A 17,619-nucleotide genomic window follows, 5' to 3' on the forward strand; every position below is an offset into this window, starting at 1 on the left:
AAAGGTCCACCACCTTTCCAAGAGGCAGCCAGAAAGAAATTCCATAGCACCCCTGAGGCAGACAGTGGCTAGCCTCCTGCAGCCAGCCAGCAATGGGGAGAGGGGAAATGCAGACGGAAAAGCCCCACCAGGTTCCCCACCAGGGCACAGGAGCATTCCAAGTATCTCTACACTCAGCCCTCAGGCTATCACTGAAAGGCCCTTTCATTGGTGACGTGTTGTCCTCACAGGAAAGTAAGTGGTTTTTATCACACATTTCCTGTTTTCAGCCCAGAGGGAGATGAACTGTTTTCTCTTTTCTGTGTGAGAACCCTCCTCGGGCTCTTTTAAGTTAGTCCTGTTTGCTCTTCTCTGAGATGAATAATTCTAGGTCCTCTAATCTCTTGGCAAACCTTTTAAAACCACCCAGTTTCTCACCCACCCCAGGAACAGTAGAAAAAAGCGCTTGCCCAGTTTAGGGAAGGCGGGCCCACAGCAGGGCAGGGAAGCCCCCCCCCCCCCCCCCCCCCCCCGGTTGTTCTGTGCCGCATTGCCCCTTTCAGCCCCAGCATCGTCCGTCCTTCCAGTTCTAAGGACACAACCATCCAGCTGATTCAATCAACACATGACTTCTAGACTGCTTTCTGTTCTGCCTGCTCACTGCCTTTCCCACCTTATAAATAGTCTGTTTTTTCTCTCAAATGCAAAAGCCGAACTTGAGTAGACTGTTTCTTTTCTGCATTTTTGAGGTTAAATAACCTTAGTGATGAAGAAGGCAATGGCACCCCACTCCAGTACTCTTGCCTGGAAAATCCCATGGATGGAGGAGCCTGGTGGGCTGCAGTCCATGGGGTTGCAAAGAGTCGGACATGGCTGAACGACTTCACTTTCACTTTTCACTTTCATGCATTGGAGAAGGAAATGGCAACCCACTCCAGTGTTCTTGCCTGGAGAATCCCAGGGACGGGGGAGCCAGGTGGGCTGCCGTCTATGGGGTCGCACAGAGTCGGACACGACTGAAGCGACTTAGCAGCAGCAGCAGCAACCTTAGTGGAAATCTCTCAGTCATGTCCAACTCTTTGCTATCCCAAGGACTATACAATCCATGGAATTCTCCAGGCCAGAACATTGGAGTGGGTAGCCTTTCCCTTCTCCAGGGGATCTTCCCAACTCAGGGACTGAACCCAGGTCTCCCGCATTGCAGGCAGATAACTTTACTCCTAGCCATATTTTCCAAGGTGCTGTTTCTCTTCCCCAAACTGCTGTCTTTGGCTGGTCTGCTCTCCTTTCCATCGGCCTATTACTGATTTAAACCAAATCAGACCCAAGGCAAGACATGGGTGGTGTCTGGGGTGGAGTTCTTTCACCCTGAGTATGTGAGCTGGGGGCAGACCCAGAAAGAAGACATTCACTGCCCCCCCTTGATGCCAACAATGTCCATTCTCTCCTAGAAGTAAGTGACAAAGGAAATTGTGGAGGCTGAGAAAACTTTGAAGATTCAGGAGAAAAGCAATGGGGCAGAACTTGTCCCCCAAATATTAAATATACTCTAAAGTTACAATAACTAAAATAAGAAGGTAAAAGCACAGGGTAGGCAGGCTAGATAATCAAGAAAGAGACCCAAATAAACAAATGAGAATATAGTGTGTGGCATAAACAGTCTTTCCAAAGGTGATGGGGAAACTGGCTGATCATTTGGGGGGAAAAAAGTTACCATGTAAATTTAGCCTTATACCACACATCTAAACAAATTCCAGATTGTTGCAAGCTAAAATGTGAAAAGCAAAATTGTTAAGAAGCATTAGAAAATAGTAGAGAATAAGAACTGATCTGATTGCAGAGTGGGAAAGGCTTTTCTTGGCATGACCCGAGGCAGAAACTATAAAAGAATCAATAGAATTGATTACATGAAAACTTAAAATGTCTGAATGTCAAAAAGAATACTGAAAAGAAAATTCAAGAGTACATAACCGGGGGTGCAATATGTATAACAAAAGATTAATCATTAATGTAGGCAAATTATTAAAATCAGTGAGAGAAAGGAAGTAACAGAAGTGCAAATGTGTCATTTCTCTAAGACCCACTAAAATGAACAAAAAGTAAAGGAAAATTTTGTCTGCACCAAACTTAAGCAAAGGTCCCAACCTTATGCTATAAGCATCAAGTAATTGCAAGGAACTAACATATATGAATATATAAAAGTAAAGATACCCTAGAGGTTCTTTTCTAATCCTCAGCATCTCCTAATTGGACCACGACCCCCACTCAGTGTGAGTGTGTTAGTTGCACAGTCGTGTCTGACTCTCTGATCCCATGGATGGTAGCCCACCAGGCTGGCATGATAAATTGAAATTGACAGCAATGGAGAAAATAGAGCTTATGCCATAAGTCATCAGGTATCATACGGTGAGCTGCAACTCCCTTGTCAGTAAGGTTATCAGACTTGGCTTCCCAAGGAGAAGGAACCATCTTCTTTTTATTTTTATCTACTTCAGCACCTAGCACTGGTCTTTGTACATAACCAATCAATAGGTATTTGCTGAATTAATTGTTATGTTTCAGTATACCTTTCAACCACCCCAACACACAGAAACCCTTTTAGGCATTCAATATAAAGAAACTTTCCCATTCATATTTTATAAGCAGCTAATATTAATATAGGATGGGCTTCCCAGGGGGCACCAGTAGTAAAGAATCCACCCGCCAATGCAGGAGATGTAACAGATGTAGGTTCGATCCCTGGGTGGGGAAGATCCCCTGGAGAAGGGAATGGCAACCCACTCCAGTATTCTTCCCTGGAGAATCCCATGAACAGAGGAGCCTGGCAGGCTCTGGTCCACAGGGTCACAAAGAGTCAGACAAGACTGCAGCTACTTAGCCCTCACACAACGTTAACATAACGTTGTGAAAATAACACATCCAGCCTGCTTTCCTCGGTGGTGTACCATCTTGTCTCTGTGGGGCCTCAGAGGGGGTGCAGATGCTTTCAGTGAGAAGAGCGGGGAGACATCCATCCCCAAACAGTCATTTCCTTAAGGAGTTGGAGGTTGATCTGAAGCTAGAAAGTAGCTGGGAGATTTCTGGGGACTAGAGGAGGTATGGAAGGACATGTGTGCCTTCATCCTGGGCTGACCTAACATAAGGACCTCAGACATCAAGGAATCTGTGTCCATGAAAGACTCTGAGAAAGCCTGGACAAAGAGGGGAACAGCTGGGGTGAGGCCATCAGGAGCCAGGGTGGTGCCCCGCATCCAGCCTGCGGAGATGAAGCCCTCACTGCAGACACAGGACTTCACAGCCCTTAGATGGTCTGTGGAAGAGAAGCCCAGGCCAGCAGAACTCAAGACACCTGGTCCCGCCTGGTCCTTTCCTAAGGACACAACCGTAAGAGACGAGGGGTCAGAGGTGCGGGCAGTGGTCCCTAGTCCTGGAGCGGGAATCAGAGCTATCCTGACTGGACCTCTCTGCGAAAGGGATAGTCCAATAAAGCTTGGGACACACCTGTGTTTTCAGTGGCTCTCCTGAACATCTGAAAAGGTGCATTCTCTTTTTCTTATTACAAATACAGAGATGGGGAAGTTCTCGTGTACGTTGCCAGTCTGGACTCAGGAAGAAATGATTTCTTTCACATATTTGTTTCCTTTTTCTCTTCCAGCACTCTTGGTTCCATAATGGCCATTCAACCACAGATGATCACCGCATTGTGTCGAATAAGTGGTTTATCTACCTGCAGGTACTGGCTTTCTCTCTCTCGTTCCTCCTCTGTTCCCCCCTCCCTCCACCTCTCCCACTCTGTTTCTCTCCTATCTCTAAGAAGATAATTTTGCCTATAAGCTTTTTGACTTGGCAAACCTAGATGCATATTAAAAAGCAGAGATATCACTTTGCCAATGAAGGTCCATATAGTCAAAGCTACGGTCTTTCCAATAGTCATGTACAGATATGAGAGTTGGACCATAAAGAAAGCTGATCGCTGAAGAATTGATGCTTTTGAACTGTGGTGTTGGAGAAGACTCTTGAGAGTCCCTTGGATTGCAAGGAGATCAAACTAGTCAATTCTAAAGGAAATCAACCCTGAATATTCATTGGAAGGACTAAAACTGAAGCTCCAATACTTTGGCCACCTGATGTGAAGAGCCAACTCATTGGAAAAGACGCTGATGCTGGGAAAGATCGGAGGCAGAAGAAGCGGATGGCAGAGGGTGAAATGGTTAAATAGCATCACTGACTCAGTGGACATGAATCTGAGCAAATTTCGGGAGCAGAGGACACAGGAGGCTGGCATGTGACCTCTATGAGGTCGCAAAGAGTTGAACATGACTGAGCAACTGAACAACAACAAGAGAAAACAGCACGACCTGTGTATGACAGCTCTTCTGACCTTTTGGGTCCACATCAAGGATAAACGTTCATTCTTCCCCTTGACCTAAAGGGTGTGTGAATGAATGGTGGGGCTATTCTGAGGAATTCCCATCAACGGGCTGCCTGCGGAAGCGTGTGGGCCATGAGTCAGAAGCACTGTGATCTCCTCTCCATCTCATCACCCTTCTCACCAGCACCCTCTTTTGTTTTCACTGCAACACTTGCCTCTGTCCTTCAACATTCCAAAAACTTTCATTCTCCCCTGAGGTCAGCAATATATTTAAAGCGCATGCTTTCATCTTGTTCCCATCAGTAAGATTTAACTTAACGTAAGACACTCAGAATGGAAATTCCATGCACTTTTCTTCTGGGAAACCAGCTGCTGCATATTCCAAGTCCAAACCCCTTGCCTCACATTTCTGGTAAAATTCAAAAGTTTACAATTTTACTAAAACAGAGTCACATCTTAGGCAAGGAAGCACATCTCTTATTCATTAAAGGGAGGGCTTGGGGTCTGTTCTTCTCTTGTTTGTTTGCTTAGAACTTTCACACTTTTTAAAAATTGCAGATTCTTTAAAGTGGGATAGATAGGGAAAACGGACAGGCAGGGTCTCAATGAATTCAAATAGCTCAACAGTGTCCCCTGGTGGCCATGAGCACAGATACAGAGTGAGTGAGCTACCAGGCTGTTTCATGTACAAAACAAGGTATAAATGAGGCTCATCAAGATGAAACTCTCTCTCCCAAATCAAAACATATGAAATGCTAATGTGAATCAGCAGCGCAAAACGTCCAAACAGGAGACGGACCAAAGAGTAGGAGACTGAACAGCTATTCATCTTGATAAACCACCATGGGAAGAAATGCCCAAATTGAACATTTCCTTCCAACTCACCAGCTGGTGAATTCTTTTTTGGTCTAAAGCTTTCATTAACTAACCAGGCATTTTCTCAATGCCAACACCACCCGCTGGCCATTTTGAGATTAGTCTTCCTATGCGTTCATTACAAAAATATTTCTTTGCTGTGCTATCATTGTCCTTACGTGGGCTAGCACGATCCTTATGTGTTGGGGATTCAAGGCAGAACACACAGACAAAAATCTCTGCCATCAGAGGGCTCCTATTTTAGTAGGGGAAAAGAAAACAAACAAGTAAAAGTCAAAATACAAGTTCTGAAATGAGTTCCGTGAAGAAATTCAAACAGAGGAAATGGATAGAAAGTGATGGGGTGGTGATGGGGAGGTGATTTTTGAAAGGATGAATTTGAGCAGAAACCTGAGTGACAGGGTTTCCCTGGTGGCTCAGGTGTAAAGAAACTGCCTGCAATGCAGGAGGTGCGGGTTTGATCCCTGGGCCAGGAAATGGCCACCAGCTCCAGTATTTTCTAGTTTGGGACATCCCATGTCAGGGGGCCTGAAGGCTGCAGTCGGTCGCAAAAGAATCAAACATGACTTAGCGACTATACAACCAGGACATGTGGAGGGAGTATCTAAGGATCAGTAAGCACCAGATGGAAAGGTCTGGATGCAAAAACAAGTCTGACCCGTTTGAGAAATAGCAGGGAAGGTAGGGAGGCAGCTGATGCTTAGTGAGAAAGAGAGAGGGCAGAGGAAGATGAGGACAGTGAGGCAGGCAAGGGCCAGACTACATGTTCCGTGGTCAGGCACATGGATTCTATTCCAACACTCACGCAAACTCATCCGACAGTTTTGAGCTGGGGACGATGTTCTTATGTGAATGTTTTTCTTTTTGTATTAATTTTTTATTGGGATATAGTCGATTTACACTGTTTTGTTAGTTTCGGGTGTACAGCAAAGTGAATGAGTTTTACACATACATATATCCACTCTTTTTAAAGACCCTTTTTCCATACAGGTCATTACAGAGTCTTGAGTAGAGTTCTTTGTGCTCTACAATAGGTCCTTATTTGTTATCTATTTTATATATTGTTGTGAAAGTGAAAGTCGCTCAGTCGTGTCTGACTCTTTGCCACCCCAAGGACTACACAGTCCACGGAATTCTCCAGGCCAGAATACTGGAGTGGGTAGCTTTTCCCTTCTCCAGGGGATCTTCCCAACCCAGGGATCAAACCCAGGTCTCCTGCATTGCAGGCAGATTCTTTACCAGCTGAGCCACAAGGGAAGCCCAAGAATACTGGAGTGGGTAGCCAGCCTATCTCTTCTCCAGCAGATCTTTCCAACCCAGAGATCAAGCTGGGGTCTCCTGCATTGCAGGCAGATTCTTTACCAACTGAGTTATCAGGGAAGCCTTATATATGGTTGTGTGTATATGTCAATCCCAATTTCCTAATTTATCCTGCCCGTCCTTTCTCCCCAGTAACTATAAGTTTGTTTTTTATATCTGTGACTCCATTTCTGTTTTGTAAATAAGTTCATTTGTGCCATTTTTTAGATTCCACGTATAAGCAACATTACATATTTGTTTTTCTCTGTCTGATTTACTTCACTCAGTATGACACTTTGAGTGATCTTCTTCAATATTTTTTTATTTCAATTTTTTTTATTTTTTTAATCTTTTGGCTGCGCTGTGCAACGCATGGGATTTTAGCTCCCAGGGATCAAACCCATGTCCCCTACATGGGAAGCATGAAGTCTTAACCACTGGGCTGCCCGGGAAATCCCTTGAGTGATCTTTTTAAAGCTCTGGTGAAGATCAAGACAGCAGCAGGTGACAGGCAACTGTGAAAGCAGGGAGAAGATTTAGAAGCTATTGCAGGAGTCCAAGCAAGAAGTTGCTAGCTTGGATTAAGTTGCTAGTTGTAAAGGCAAAGGGGGTAGAAGTGGTTGGATTCATCATGTTTATTTCAGGAACAAGCCAGCTTGTTAAGGACTAGAAACTGGTGGGAGAAGCAGAATTAATTACAATTACTTTACAGCTTGAGCAGTCAGTGAATAGGAATGCCAATGACTGAGACAGAGAAGCCTGGGTGGAAAATGGATTTGTGGGGTAAAGACAAAGATCAGAAATCAAAAGTTCTATTGGTCTTGCTTATTAAATGTTCAAATAAGATATTGGAGACAGGTAGGTATATGGAGCTCAGAGGAGAGAATGTGACTGCTACTACTAAGTCGCTTCAGTCGTGTCCAACACTTGTGCGACCCCATACACGGCAGCCCACCTGGCTCTCCCGTCCCTGGGATTCTCCAGACAAGAATACTGGAGTGGGCTGCCATTTCCTTCTCCTATGCATGAAAGTGAAAAGCGAAAGTGAAGTCGCGTCTGACTCCTAGTGATCCCGTGGACTGCAGCCTACCAGGCTCCTCCATCCATAGGACCTGCCCGGCAAGAGTACTGGAGTGGGTTGCCATTGCCTTCCCCAATGTGACTAGGACACATATTTGGGGATTGTCGAAATACAGGTATTGTTTGTAGCCATGAGACTGGTAGAGATCACAGAGGCAGAAAGGGTAGATAATGAAGTAAAAGGATGAGAAGGCAGAGGGCGGGGTAACATTAAAGTAGACGGAACTGGTGGAGCAGCCTGGGAAACAGCAGCCAGCGAGGCAGCAGGATCCAAAAGCCAGGAGAAAAGGTGTTTCAAGGAGGGGATGCCAAATGCTGTAGAGAAAATCAGATAAGAATAAAATGGGCCGGCGGATTTTGCAAGATAGAGACACTCCCAGTAAAGCATTGAGAACAAATGCCTCTGGACTGGAAACAGTTAAAGACAGAAGAGGAGGTAAGGATATGGCGCCTCCACAACATTCTTGCAAGGAGTTTCACTGTAAAGAGAGGCTGAGAAAAGACAGAGCAGCTACAAGGAATATGGCATCCAAAGAAGTATGTCTATCTCTGTTTTCATTTAAAAAGGAGACATGACAACCTGCCTGTGCAGTGGTGGGACTTACTCTTTACTGGGGGGACAGACGAGGCAAGAGGGGATGGCAGGATTAAGGGAAGGTGGGGGCAAGAGAGTTGGGATCGAGAGAGAAGATAAAATGTAGGTTCTGCCTGCAGGCAGCCCTGGGAGACTTTGGGAGTAGAAAGTCCTCACCTGATTACTTCTAAATTATCAGGGAAATAAGACACAAGAAACTAATACTCTGATAATTAGCTCAGAGTGTGTGTGTTGGGGGGCTGGAGAACACCATCACAGATTTGAGGCGAGATGAGAAAATGAGTGGAAAGTCATTTTCTAGGGTCCTAGAGTGAGACTGCCAGTCGTTCTCCCCCGGAGGGTAGCCCACTCTTAAGGTACTTGTAACAGAATGACAAATATGTTACTGAGAAAGAAACAGTCAGAAGACAAATTCTTCTTAAGGATGAAATAGTTCAAATATCCAGAAGGAATGTAACCAACACCCATGGACACACTCTCTAGATTTATTCAATGCTATTTTGTTTCAGATATCTTTTTAAGAAATAAAACATTACAGTTTCAGGGAAGTCCCTTGAGAACCTTTCTCCAATCTCATATCCTTCTTCCTCATTCTCTTAAAGTTCATCATACAATGATAAAAAGTAATAGTGTGCCTCTTTGTTTGAGCCTATACAGCTCTGCGGCGATTTCATTCGGCCAAATGCTGTTATTCAAGATTTACCTGTTATCTGGGTTGTCAGGGAGATGACCACAGGAAGTTCAGAAGACAAAGCCTGGATGCTGACACTATAGTTGGTACCTGGACTCAGGTCCAAACACGTCTCAGGAGTCTGACTGCTGGCAGTGATATTAAAGATCATTTCCTGGGCAAATCCTTTCTGATACCATCTCTGGCCCCAAATGTGGACCTGAAACAGAAAAGTTCGCCAGGTAAACTACCAGCTTGAAAGGTTGAATGCCTGGATACTTACTTTTTCTCATGAGCACTCTTGCTCTCCATTCTAAAGTTCCTCTAAAAAGTGAAATACATTATGTGATATCCTGGATGGGAGGAGGGTTTGGGAGAGGATGGATATATGTATATGAATGGCTGAGTCCCTTCGCTGTTCACCTGAAACTACCAGAACATTGTCAATAGGCTCTACCCCAATACAAAATAAAAAGTCTGAGAAAACAAATATGAAATACAAGTAGAGCTGTAATACTATAAATATTTGGGAAGTGCATAATTACAATATCATCAGTAAAATAAATATGTTTTTAAATCAAAATGCACAACAGTCCCTGAAACTGACAAGTTTCTCCCTTTTTGTTCCCACACACACGATGGCACACACCCGGTGGGAAAGCCTGTTGGCAAAACTGAGGAAGGAAGGCCAGAGAACAATTTCCTAGGAAAAAATTAAGAATCTGAACTAAGGCTTTTCCAGAGCAGGGTGTGCGTCAAGGATACACCTAGCCGGTTCCTGGTAAGACCTGGGAAGGGTTTTTCTCCTCTCTCACCACCTTCTGACGGTCCCAGCATCTGGACCAATAGATCCACTTCTCTTCCTACTTAATTTCTTCTAGCAGCAGCTCATCCCATGGTCTGTACCTTTGTTACAAACATATTTAGCTTTAAAAGTTCCCCCTTGACTCGCTAGGCAACACATTCAGACCCTTATCAGAGGGACTGGTGCAGAGAGACACACACCCATGAAAAGTCACTGGCTTCCTTTCATGGATACTGCCTGAACCTCGGCTCTGTATCAAACTATGTTACACAGAGAAACCCTCATGTCTTTCTCATCAATCCCCAAAGTCTCTGACTTCAAATATGCAGCAGAAATGCCCACTTTCTTTCTGCTTCTTTTTTTTTTTTAAGAATTGCATTCAGTTTTTATTCTATGTTTTTAATTTTTATTGGAGTATAGTTAATTTATAATGTGTTAGTTTCAGATGCACAGCAAAGTGAATCCATTATGCATATACATATATCCACTTTTTTAAGATTCTTTTTCATATAGCTCATTAGAGAGTGTTGGGTAGAGTTCCCTGTGCTATACCCCAGGCTCTTACCAGTTATCTATTTCATATGTGGCAGCATGTATATGCCAGTCCCTGGGCCTCCCAGGCGGCACTAGAGGTAAAGAACCTGCCTGCCAATGCAGGAGACAGAAGAGATGTGGGTCCAACCCCTGGGTTGGGAAGACCCCCTGGAGGAGGGCATGGCAACCCAGTGCAGTATTCTTGCCTGGAGAATCCTGGAATGAATGACTTGCTTCTCTGTTACAAGTACCTCCCATGGACAGACGAGCCTCGTGGGCTATGGTCCACAGGGTCCCACAGAGTCAGACACGACTGCAGTGACTTAGCATGCACGCGTGTCAGTCCCAATCTCCCAATTTATCCCTCCCTGTCTCATCCCCTACCTCTAGTTCATTTGTATCCTTTTTTCAAACTGGAGGATAATTGCTTTATGATGTTGTGTTGGTTTCTGCCATACAATAACGTGAATCAGCCGTAAGTATATACATGTCCCCTCCCTCTTGAAGCTCTCTCCCACCACTCCACGCCATCTACCCATCTAGGCTGTCACAGAGCACTGGGTTGAGCCTTCTTTATTATACAGCAACTTCCCACTAGCTATCTATTTTATATATGCTAATGTGTATATTTCAATGCTGCTGTCTCAGTTCAGTCCACCCTCCCCTTCCCCTGCTAAATCTACAAGTCTGTTCTCCATGTCTGACAGGCACTGCTACCTGCAAACAGGCACTGCTACCTGCAAACAGGCATTGGTACCTGCAAACAGGCATTGGTACCTGCAAATAGGCACTGCTACCTGCAAATAGGCACTGCTACCTGCAAACAGGCATTGGCACCTGCAAATAGGCATTAGTACATTTTTTTTTTTAGATTCCACATATAAATGATATCATATGATATCTGTCTTTCTCTGACCTATTCACTCAGTATGACAATCTTTGGATCCACCCATGCCGTTGCAAGTAGCATTAGTTTGCTTTTTTAATGGCTGAGTAATTGTCCTTCGTATGTATGCGCCACATCTTTATCTATTCCTCTGTTGATGGACATTTAGGCTGCTTCCATGCCCTGGCTACTGTAGATAGTGCTACAGTGAACACTGGGGTGCATGTATCTTTTTGAATTATGGTTTTCTCCGGGTATTTGCTCAGCAGTGGGATTCCTGGCTCATATGGTTTTTGCTTCTTATTGCAATTGTAACTATAAATCTTTCATTGATTATGGAAGCTATCTAAGGGTCTTTTTTTTTTTTTTTTGGTTTGTTGATATTTTTTTAACCTCCCACACAAGACAAACACCTAAAAAAAGAATAAGTTTCAGTAACTTACTAAATACATCTCCTCTATATCAGCTGTCTTCATACTTCTCCATCTCAAGCAGGTTTCATTAAATATTGAAATGTTTCTGATGGTTTGTTGTACTGCAAGAGGAAAAGAATGAGAAATCAACTTACACCTTATACCAAAATATTACTTTCTAATTGAACAATCTTCCAAAAGTTAGCATTTACAAGAGGATGCCTTCTGCACTATTTCAATGTAGAAACTAGTGGTAGCAGTCCAAGAAACTCCACTTTTATATTCCTGTAAACTCAGTCCTGATGAAAGATTCACGACCAAAAGATACCAAATCAGAGGATCCTTCTTAAAAATTATTTAAGTCTATTCACTGCAAATTCCCTTGGTTTCCTAAGCTCAAACTCATTGTCCTTGCCTTGGACAAACCTCATTTAGACAAAAAAAGCACCAGTTTGAAATTCTGAGCTGAGAGCAACATTTCAGCAGAGAACTGAGAATTGCTCCCTGAGGAAATAAAAAAAGCCAACTCAAACAGTCAGGCTTTTCATGATGGAAAGTGGGGAATGGTCCCTCTTGGTTTGGGCTTCTTCATCTTTTATTACCAAAGAACCATTTGTTGGTCTCTGCTCAATGTCATAGTAATCAATCCAAAAGATAGCTCAAATCTGGTACTGTGTAATATAGAGGCACATTCTTCAAGCTTTTAAAATAAAGACTATGAAAGTGTTAATCGATCAGTCGTGTCTGTCCAATTCTCTGAGAATCCGTGGACTGTAGCCCACCAAGCTCCTCTGTTCATGGGATTCTCCCGGCAAGAATACTGGAGTGGGTAGCCATTCCCATCTCCAGGGGATCTTCCTGACCCAGGGATCAGACCTGGGTCTCCTGCATAGCAGGCAGACTCCACTGCCTGAGCCGCCAGGGAAGCCCCAAATAAAGACTAGTTATTCAAAACTCAGAGGTTACTTCCTTCAAAGACGATCCCTGTCCCTAAACTGAAAATAATACATCAGACTTGCTAAGAAGTTTCATAGGAACACTGTGATGATTAATATGTGATAAAGACAACTCCCAAAGCACCTGAGAAAAAGAAAATCTCATGCAAGCCAACCCTATTGTGTAAGCCCCTCAACCAACAGGTTCCTTTGAAAGAAGCCAAGCCAAAGGACGTGACCCCTTTTTATGGATTGGGCAGCTTTGCCCGAAGAAAACCTGTTCCACAGGTCACAAGCTTTACTTCAAATGTTGTAAGACAAAGTAGGGAAGAAAGTATAGGTGATTCAGGATAAGGCAATCTCGCTACTAGGTATAGAAGATGGTTTTAGAGATAAACAATATTGGTTCTGTTCATACTGTTCATGGGGTTCTCAAGGCAAGAATACTGAACAACAGACTGGTTCAAAATAGGAAAAGGAGTACGTCAAGGCTGTATATTGTCACCCTGCTTATTTAACTTCTATGAAGGGTACATCATAAGAAACACTGGGCTGGAAGAAGCACAAGCTGGAATCAAGATTGCCGGGAGAAATATCAACAACCAGCCTGGTGGGCTACAGTCCACGGGGTCGCCAAGAGTCAGACACACCTGAGCGACTTGACTTCTTGACTTGATTTCACTCAGATATGCAGATGATACCACCCTTATGGCACAAAGTGAAGAGGAACTAAAAAGCCTCTTGATGAAAGTGAAAGAGGAGAGTGAAAAAGTTGGCTTAAAGCTCAACATTCAGAAAACGAAGATCATGGCATCTGGTCCCATCACTTTATGGCAAATAGATGGGGAAACAGTGGAAACAGTGTCAGACTTTATTTGGGGGGCTCCAAAATCACTGCAGATGGTGACTGCAGCCATGAAATTAAAAGACGCTTACTCCTTGGAAGGAAAGTTATGACCAACCTAGATAGCATATTGAAAAGCAGAGACATTACTTTGCCAACAAAGGTCCGTCTAGTCAAGGCTATGGTATTTCCTGTGGTCATGTATGGATGTGAGAGTTGGACTGTGAAGAAGGCTGAGTGCCGAAGAATTGATGCTTTTGAACTGTGGTGTTGGAAAAGACTCTTGAGAGTCCCTTGGACTGCAAGGAGATCCAACTAGTCCATTCTAAAGGAGATCAGTCCTGGGTGTTCTCTGGAAGGACTGAAGCTGAAAGTCCAATACTTTGGCCACCTCATGCGAAGAGTTGATTCATTGGAAAAGATTCTGATGCTGGGAGGGATTGGGGGCAGGAGGAGAAGGGGACGACAGAGGATGAGATGGCTGCATGGCATCACCAACTCGATGGACATGAGTTTGGGTGAACTCCAGGAGTTGGTGATGGACAGGGAGGCCTGGTGTGCTGCAATTCATGGCGTCGCAAAGAATCAGACACGACTGAGTGACTAAACTGAACTGAGTAGTGATTCAAGGAAACTCACATTTTAATAGTATTTAAACAGTTCCAGATCATACAAAAAGGTAGCAAGTTTCCAATTCATTCAGTATGACTGGACAATCGACAATGCCCAAGCTATACAAAATGGCACAACCAGTAACTAAACATGCTATGCCAAACTCACTTATAAATATAAATACAAAAATACAAAAGAAAATAATAGCAAATAGAAGTCAGCAATACATTCAAAGAACAGTATACTAGAAACAAGAGAGATTTACTCCAGGAATACAGAGATGATCATTACTGGAAAAGATATTAATAGATCAAAAGAGAAAAACCATACGTCACTTTTATGATCATAATGGTTAATACATTTAATGGACATTCCTTTATAGAAATCTTCATAAACTAAGATTTAATTTGATAGAAACTTGCTGATTTAAATAGAAACCACCATACTTAGTGGTAAAACAATGAAGCAATTTCTAGTAAAGTTAAGAACAATCCAAGGATGTATGGCCTGACAGCTGCTATTTAGCCCTGTTGTTGCTGTTTAGCCCCTGAGTCATGTCCGACTATTTTGCAACCTTGCCAGGCTCCTCTATACTCAGGAGATTCTAGACAATGCAGGCCTAGGCAATGAAAAGATGAGCTATAAATGCCAGAAAGAAAGGGATCAAATTATGCAACTGCTAGTGAATCAAAAAGAATCAACTAAAAAACAAATAAACAATAGAAAAACAAATAATAGGAATTTGGCAAACTGCACGCAAAGGTAAGAACATAGAAAAACTAACAGTTTTCTAAATATCTGCAAGAACAAGTATGGTGGGCTGAATAACGGTCCCTCCAAAGATGTCCACATCCTAGTTCCTAGAATCTGTATCATATTACCTTAATGGCATAAAGACTTTGCAAATGTAATTACAGTGTAGAAGGTTACCCTGGATTATTCAGATGGGCTCAATGCAGTGACAAGGGTTCTTAAAAGAAGGAGACAAGATCAGGGCCAGAGAGAAATTTAATGTTAAACTGAGGAGCTTTCAAGACTGAGGATGGGGCCACAAGCCAAGGAATATAGGCAGGCTCTAGAAACCAGAAAGGGCAAGGAAATGGATTCTCCCTTTGAGCCCCCAGGATGAACATAGGCCTGCTCACACAAGTAAACTGAAATCACAAATGAAACACAAAAATTAAAAGATCTCTATTCACAAGAGAAGAAACCATGAACAAACTTCAAATACCTAGAAATAAATCTAACTAGAAATGGTTGGATCTCCTTGCAGTCCAAGGGACTCTCAAGAGTCTTAGGGATTGGGGGCAGGAGAAGGGGACGACCCAGGATGAGATGGCTGGATGGCATCACTGACTCGATGGACGTGAGTCTGAGTGAACTCCGGGAGTTGGTGATGGACAGGGAGGCCTGGCATGCTGCGATTCATGGGGTCGCAAAGAGTCGGACACAACTGAGCGACTGAACTGAACTGAAGACATGTCCAAGACTTACCTTGTGGCAGGAAAATCGAAATAATACTTTTCTTAAACAGACATGAGACTTTTCTTTTCTGATAAACAAGGAAAATAAGAAAACAATGAACAAGCTGGGGAAACAGCATAAATAAGCCTAAAAGAGGTAAGCAATCTTGATTATTCTTTAGCTGTTACTACAAACACTTGTAGCTAGATCTGTCCTTCACAAAGCTCAACAAAACTAATTACTCTCTAATTCCATATAAACTCTACTCTGCACCTGGCATTCTTCTCTTGTAGCATGCTACATTTCAAAAAGGTCACAGGTCAATAACTTCAGAGACACCAGACCCGGTTGCTATAGCCATTTTGAAATTTTGCCCCCCCAAAAAGCAAAACATTCATTAGGATGTAAAATTTTTCCCTATCTCCCAGAGAGCAGAGTACAGTTCTTGAAGCATTAGCCTACTGTGTTTCCCCTTTGCCTGGCAAAGAATAAATCTGCTTTTTGATTTTCTCCAAACTCTGTCTCCATATTTCTATTTGGCATCAGTTGGACAGGGAGTCAAGATTTTGGCAACAACATGAAGATTTTTTTTCTCTGAAGGACATGAACTGAACTGAACTGAACTGAACTGAAGGACATGAAAGAAAACAATAGAGAAAAATGCCACATCCTTGAATGAAAAGATAGGAAAGTGCAGATACCAATTCTCCACCAAGTAATCTACAAGTGGAATGTACTTCCAAAGGTTATTCCAATGGTCCTTCTTGGAATAAGTTTACTCATTCATTCAGTGAATATTTAGAAAGTTCTCACTATGTGCCAGGCATTCTTTGGAGCAGGATAAAGGGGTAAGAAAACGAAGTCCCTGCACAGAATGGAATTCATTCTAGTGAGAAAGGCAGAAAATAAACAAGTGAAAAAAATTAATCTTAAAATATAATCTTGGGAATTCCATGGTGGTCCAGTGGCTAAGACTCTGTGTTCCCAAGGCAGGGGGCCTGGGTTCAATCCCTGGGAAGGGAACTGGATCCTGCATGCCACAAATAACTGTAATGTTACAGTAATGGTGGATCCACAATTCCTTCTGTTCACAGGAAACGTCTCACTGGTTAAGTTTAGGTCCATGTTGGTCAGAGAGTGACTCTGTCTAGATTCCCTTCTCTCCATCCAAGGGGCTCACTGTTTGAACTAAAGGTAGGTTGAATCCCTGCTGACTCACTTGGAGGGGAAAAGGATCCCCAGTAGAAGGCAGCTCACGCTGAATCCTGTCCTGCCCCACTCTCTGATCCTTTGCTCTAGTAAGTATTATACATGCCCGGTCTCTCATTCAAATGGCCATTCCCTGCTGCACTTTCAGTGGTCACTCTGCCTTCTCTCTCTCATTTCCCCACCCACAAGAAACCTAAAGCTGAAAAACCAGACCTGCAAGAATGACTCAGAGAAGAAAAATCTTGGCTCTTAGTTCATCAGATTCTTAGAAATTATGTTTCAGCTTTGTTAATGCAGGCAAGCAACTCTGGGCAAAATCAGTCATTACTTTCTCAGGGCTCCCAGAGTCCCCTGCAACTTCAAACTACACTTTATGCATTATATTACTATGTATGTATAATTATGCATGTGTGTATTATGAAACACCATGGCTCATTCATCTTTGTACACCTAGTGTCCAGGACAGTGGCGAGCATGGCATTCCCTACTGTTAAAATGTAAGCAGTCAGCAATATGAGGAAGTCTAAGCACCTGATATACTGGGAGTGTGAAAGTTGCTCAATCATGTCCGACTCTTTGCGATCCCATGCACTGTAGCCTGCCAGGCTCCTCTGCCCATGGGATTCTCCTGACAAATACTGGAGTGGGTAGTCATGCCCTCCTCCAGGGAATCTTCCCAACCCAGAGATGGAACCCAGGTCTCCTGCATTGCAAGTGGATTCTTTACCAGCTGAGCTACCAGGGAAGCCCCTACCTGATATATTAACCGAATAGAATACAAGTACTCTGAATAAGACATGGTTCCTGCCCTTAATATATATTTAATTGAGAATAGAAGTTACCCACTATATCAATGTAACAAAAATATAAAGGAGTATATAATAAATGTCATAAGATAAATTTAAGTCACAGTTAATATTTGATAGATGCTTATTGCATATCACATATGCTGGTTTTCCATGTGCATTAACCCATTTAGTCCCACAACAAATCCATAACCCTTATTCCCATAGTTAAGGCAGTTTAGCCACATGAGGTTAAATAAC

General features: G+C 43.1%; 1 protein-coding gene across 1 annotated transcript in view; it reads right to left on the reverse strand.

Annotated features, from left to right (window-relative positions):
* SUSD1 (sushi domain containing 1) overlaps window positions 1–17,619 on the reverse strand; it is a 117,252-nt gene that overhangs the window by 10,191 nt on the left and 89,442 nt on the right. Inside the window, exons 11-12 of the mRNA XM_052644564.1 lie at window positions 11,540–11,631; window positions 8,905–9,091 (exon numbers count right to left, since the gene is read on the reverse strand). Coding sequence (XP_052500524.1) covers window positions 8,905–9,091; window positions 11,540–11,631 — 279 coding nt within the window. The remainder of the gene's footprint in view (window positions 1–8,904; window positions 9,092–11,539; window positions 11,632–17,619) is intronic.

The sequence above is a fragment of the Budorcas taxicolor genome, chromosome 8 (genome assembly GCF_023091745.1).
Source record: "Budorcas taxicolor isolate Tak-1 chromosome 8, Takin1.1, whole genome shotgun sequence".
NCBI lineage: Eukaryota > Metazoa > Chordata > Mammalia > Artiodactyla > Bovidae > Budorcas > Budorcas taxicolor.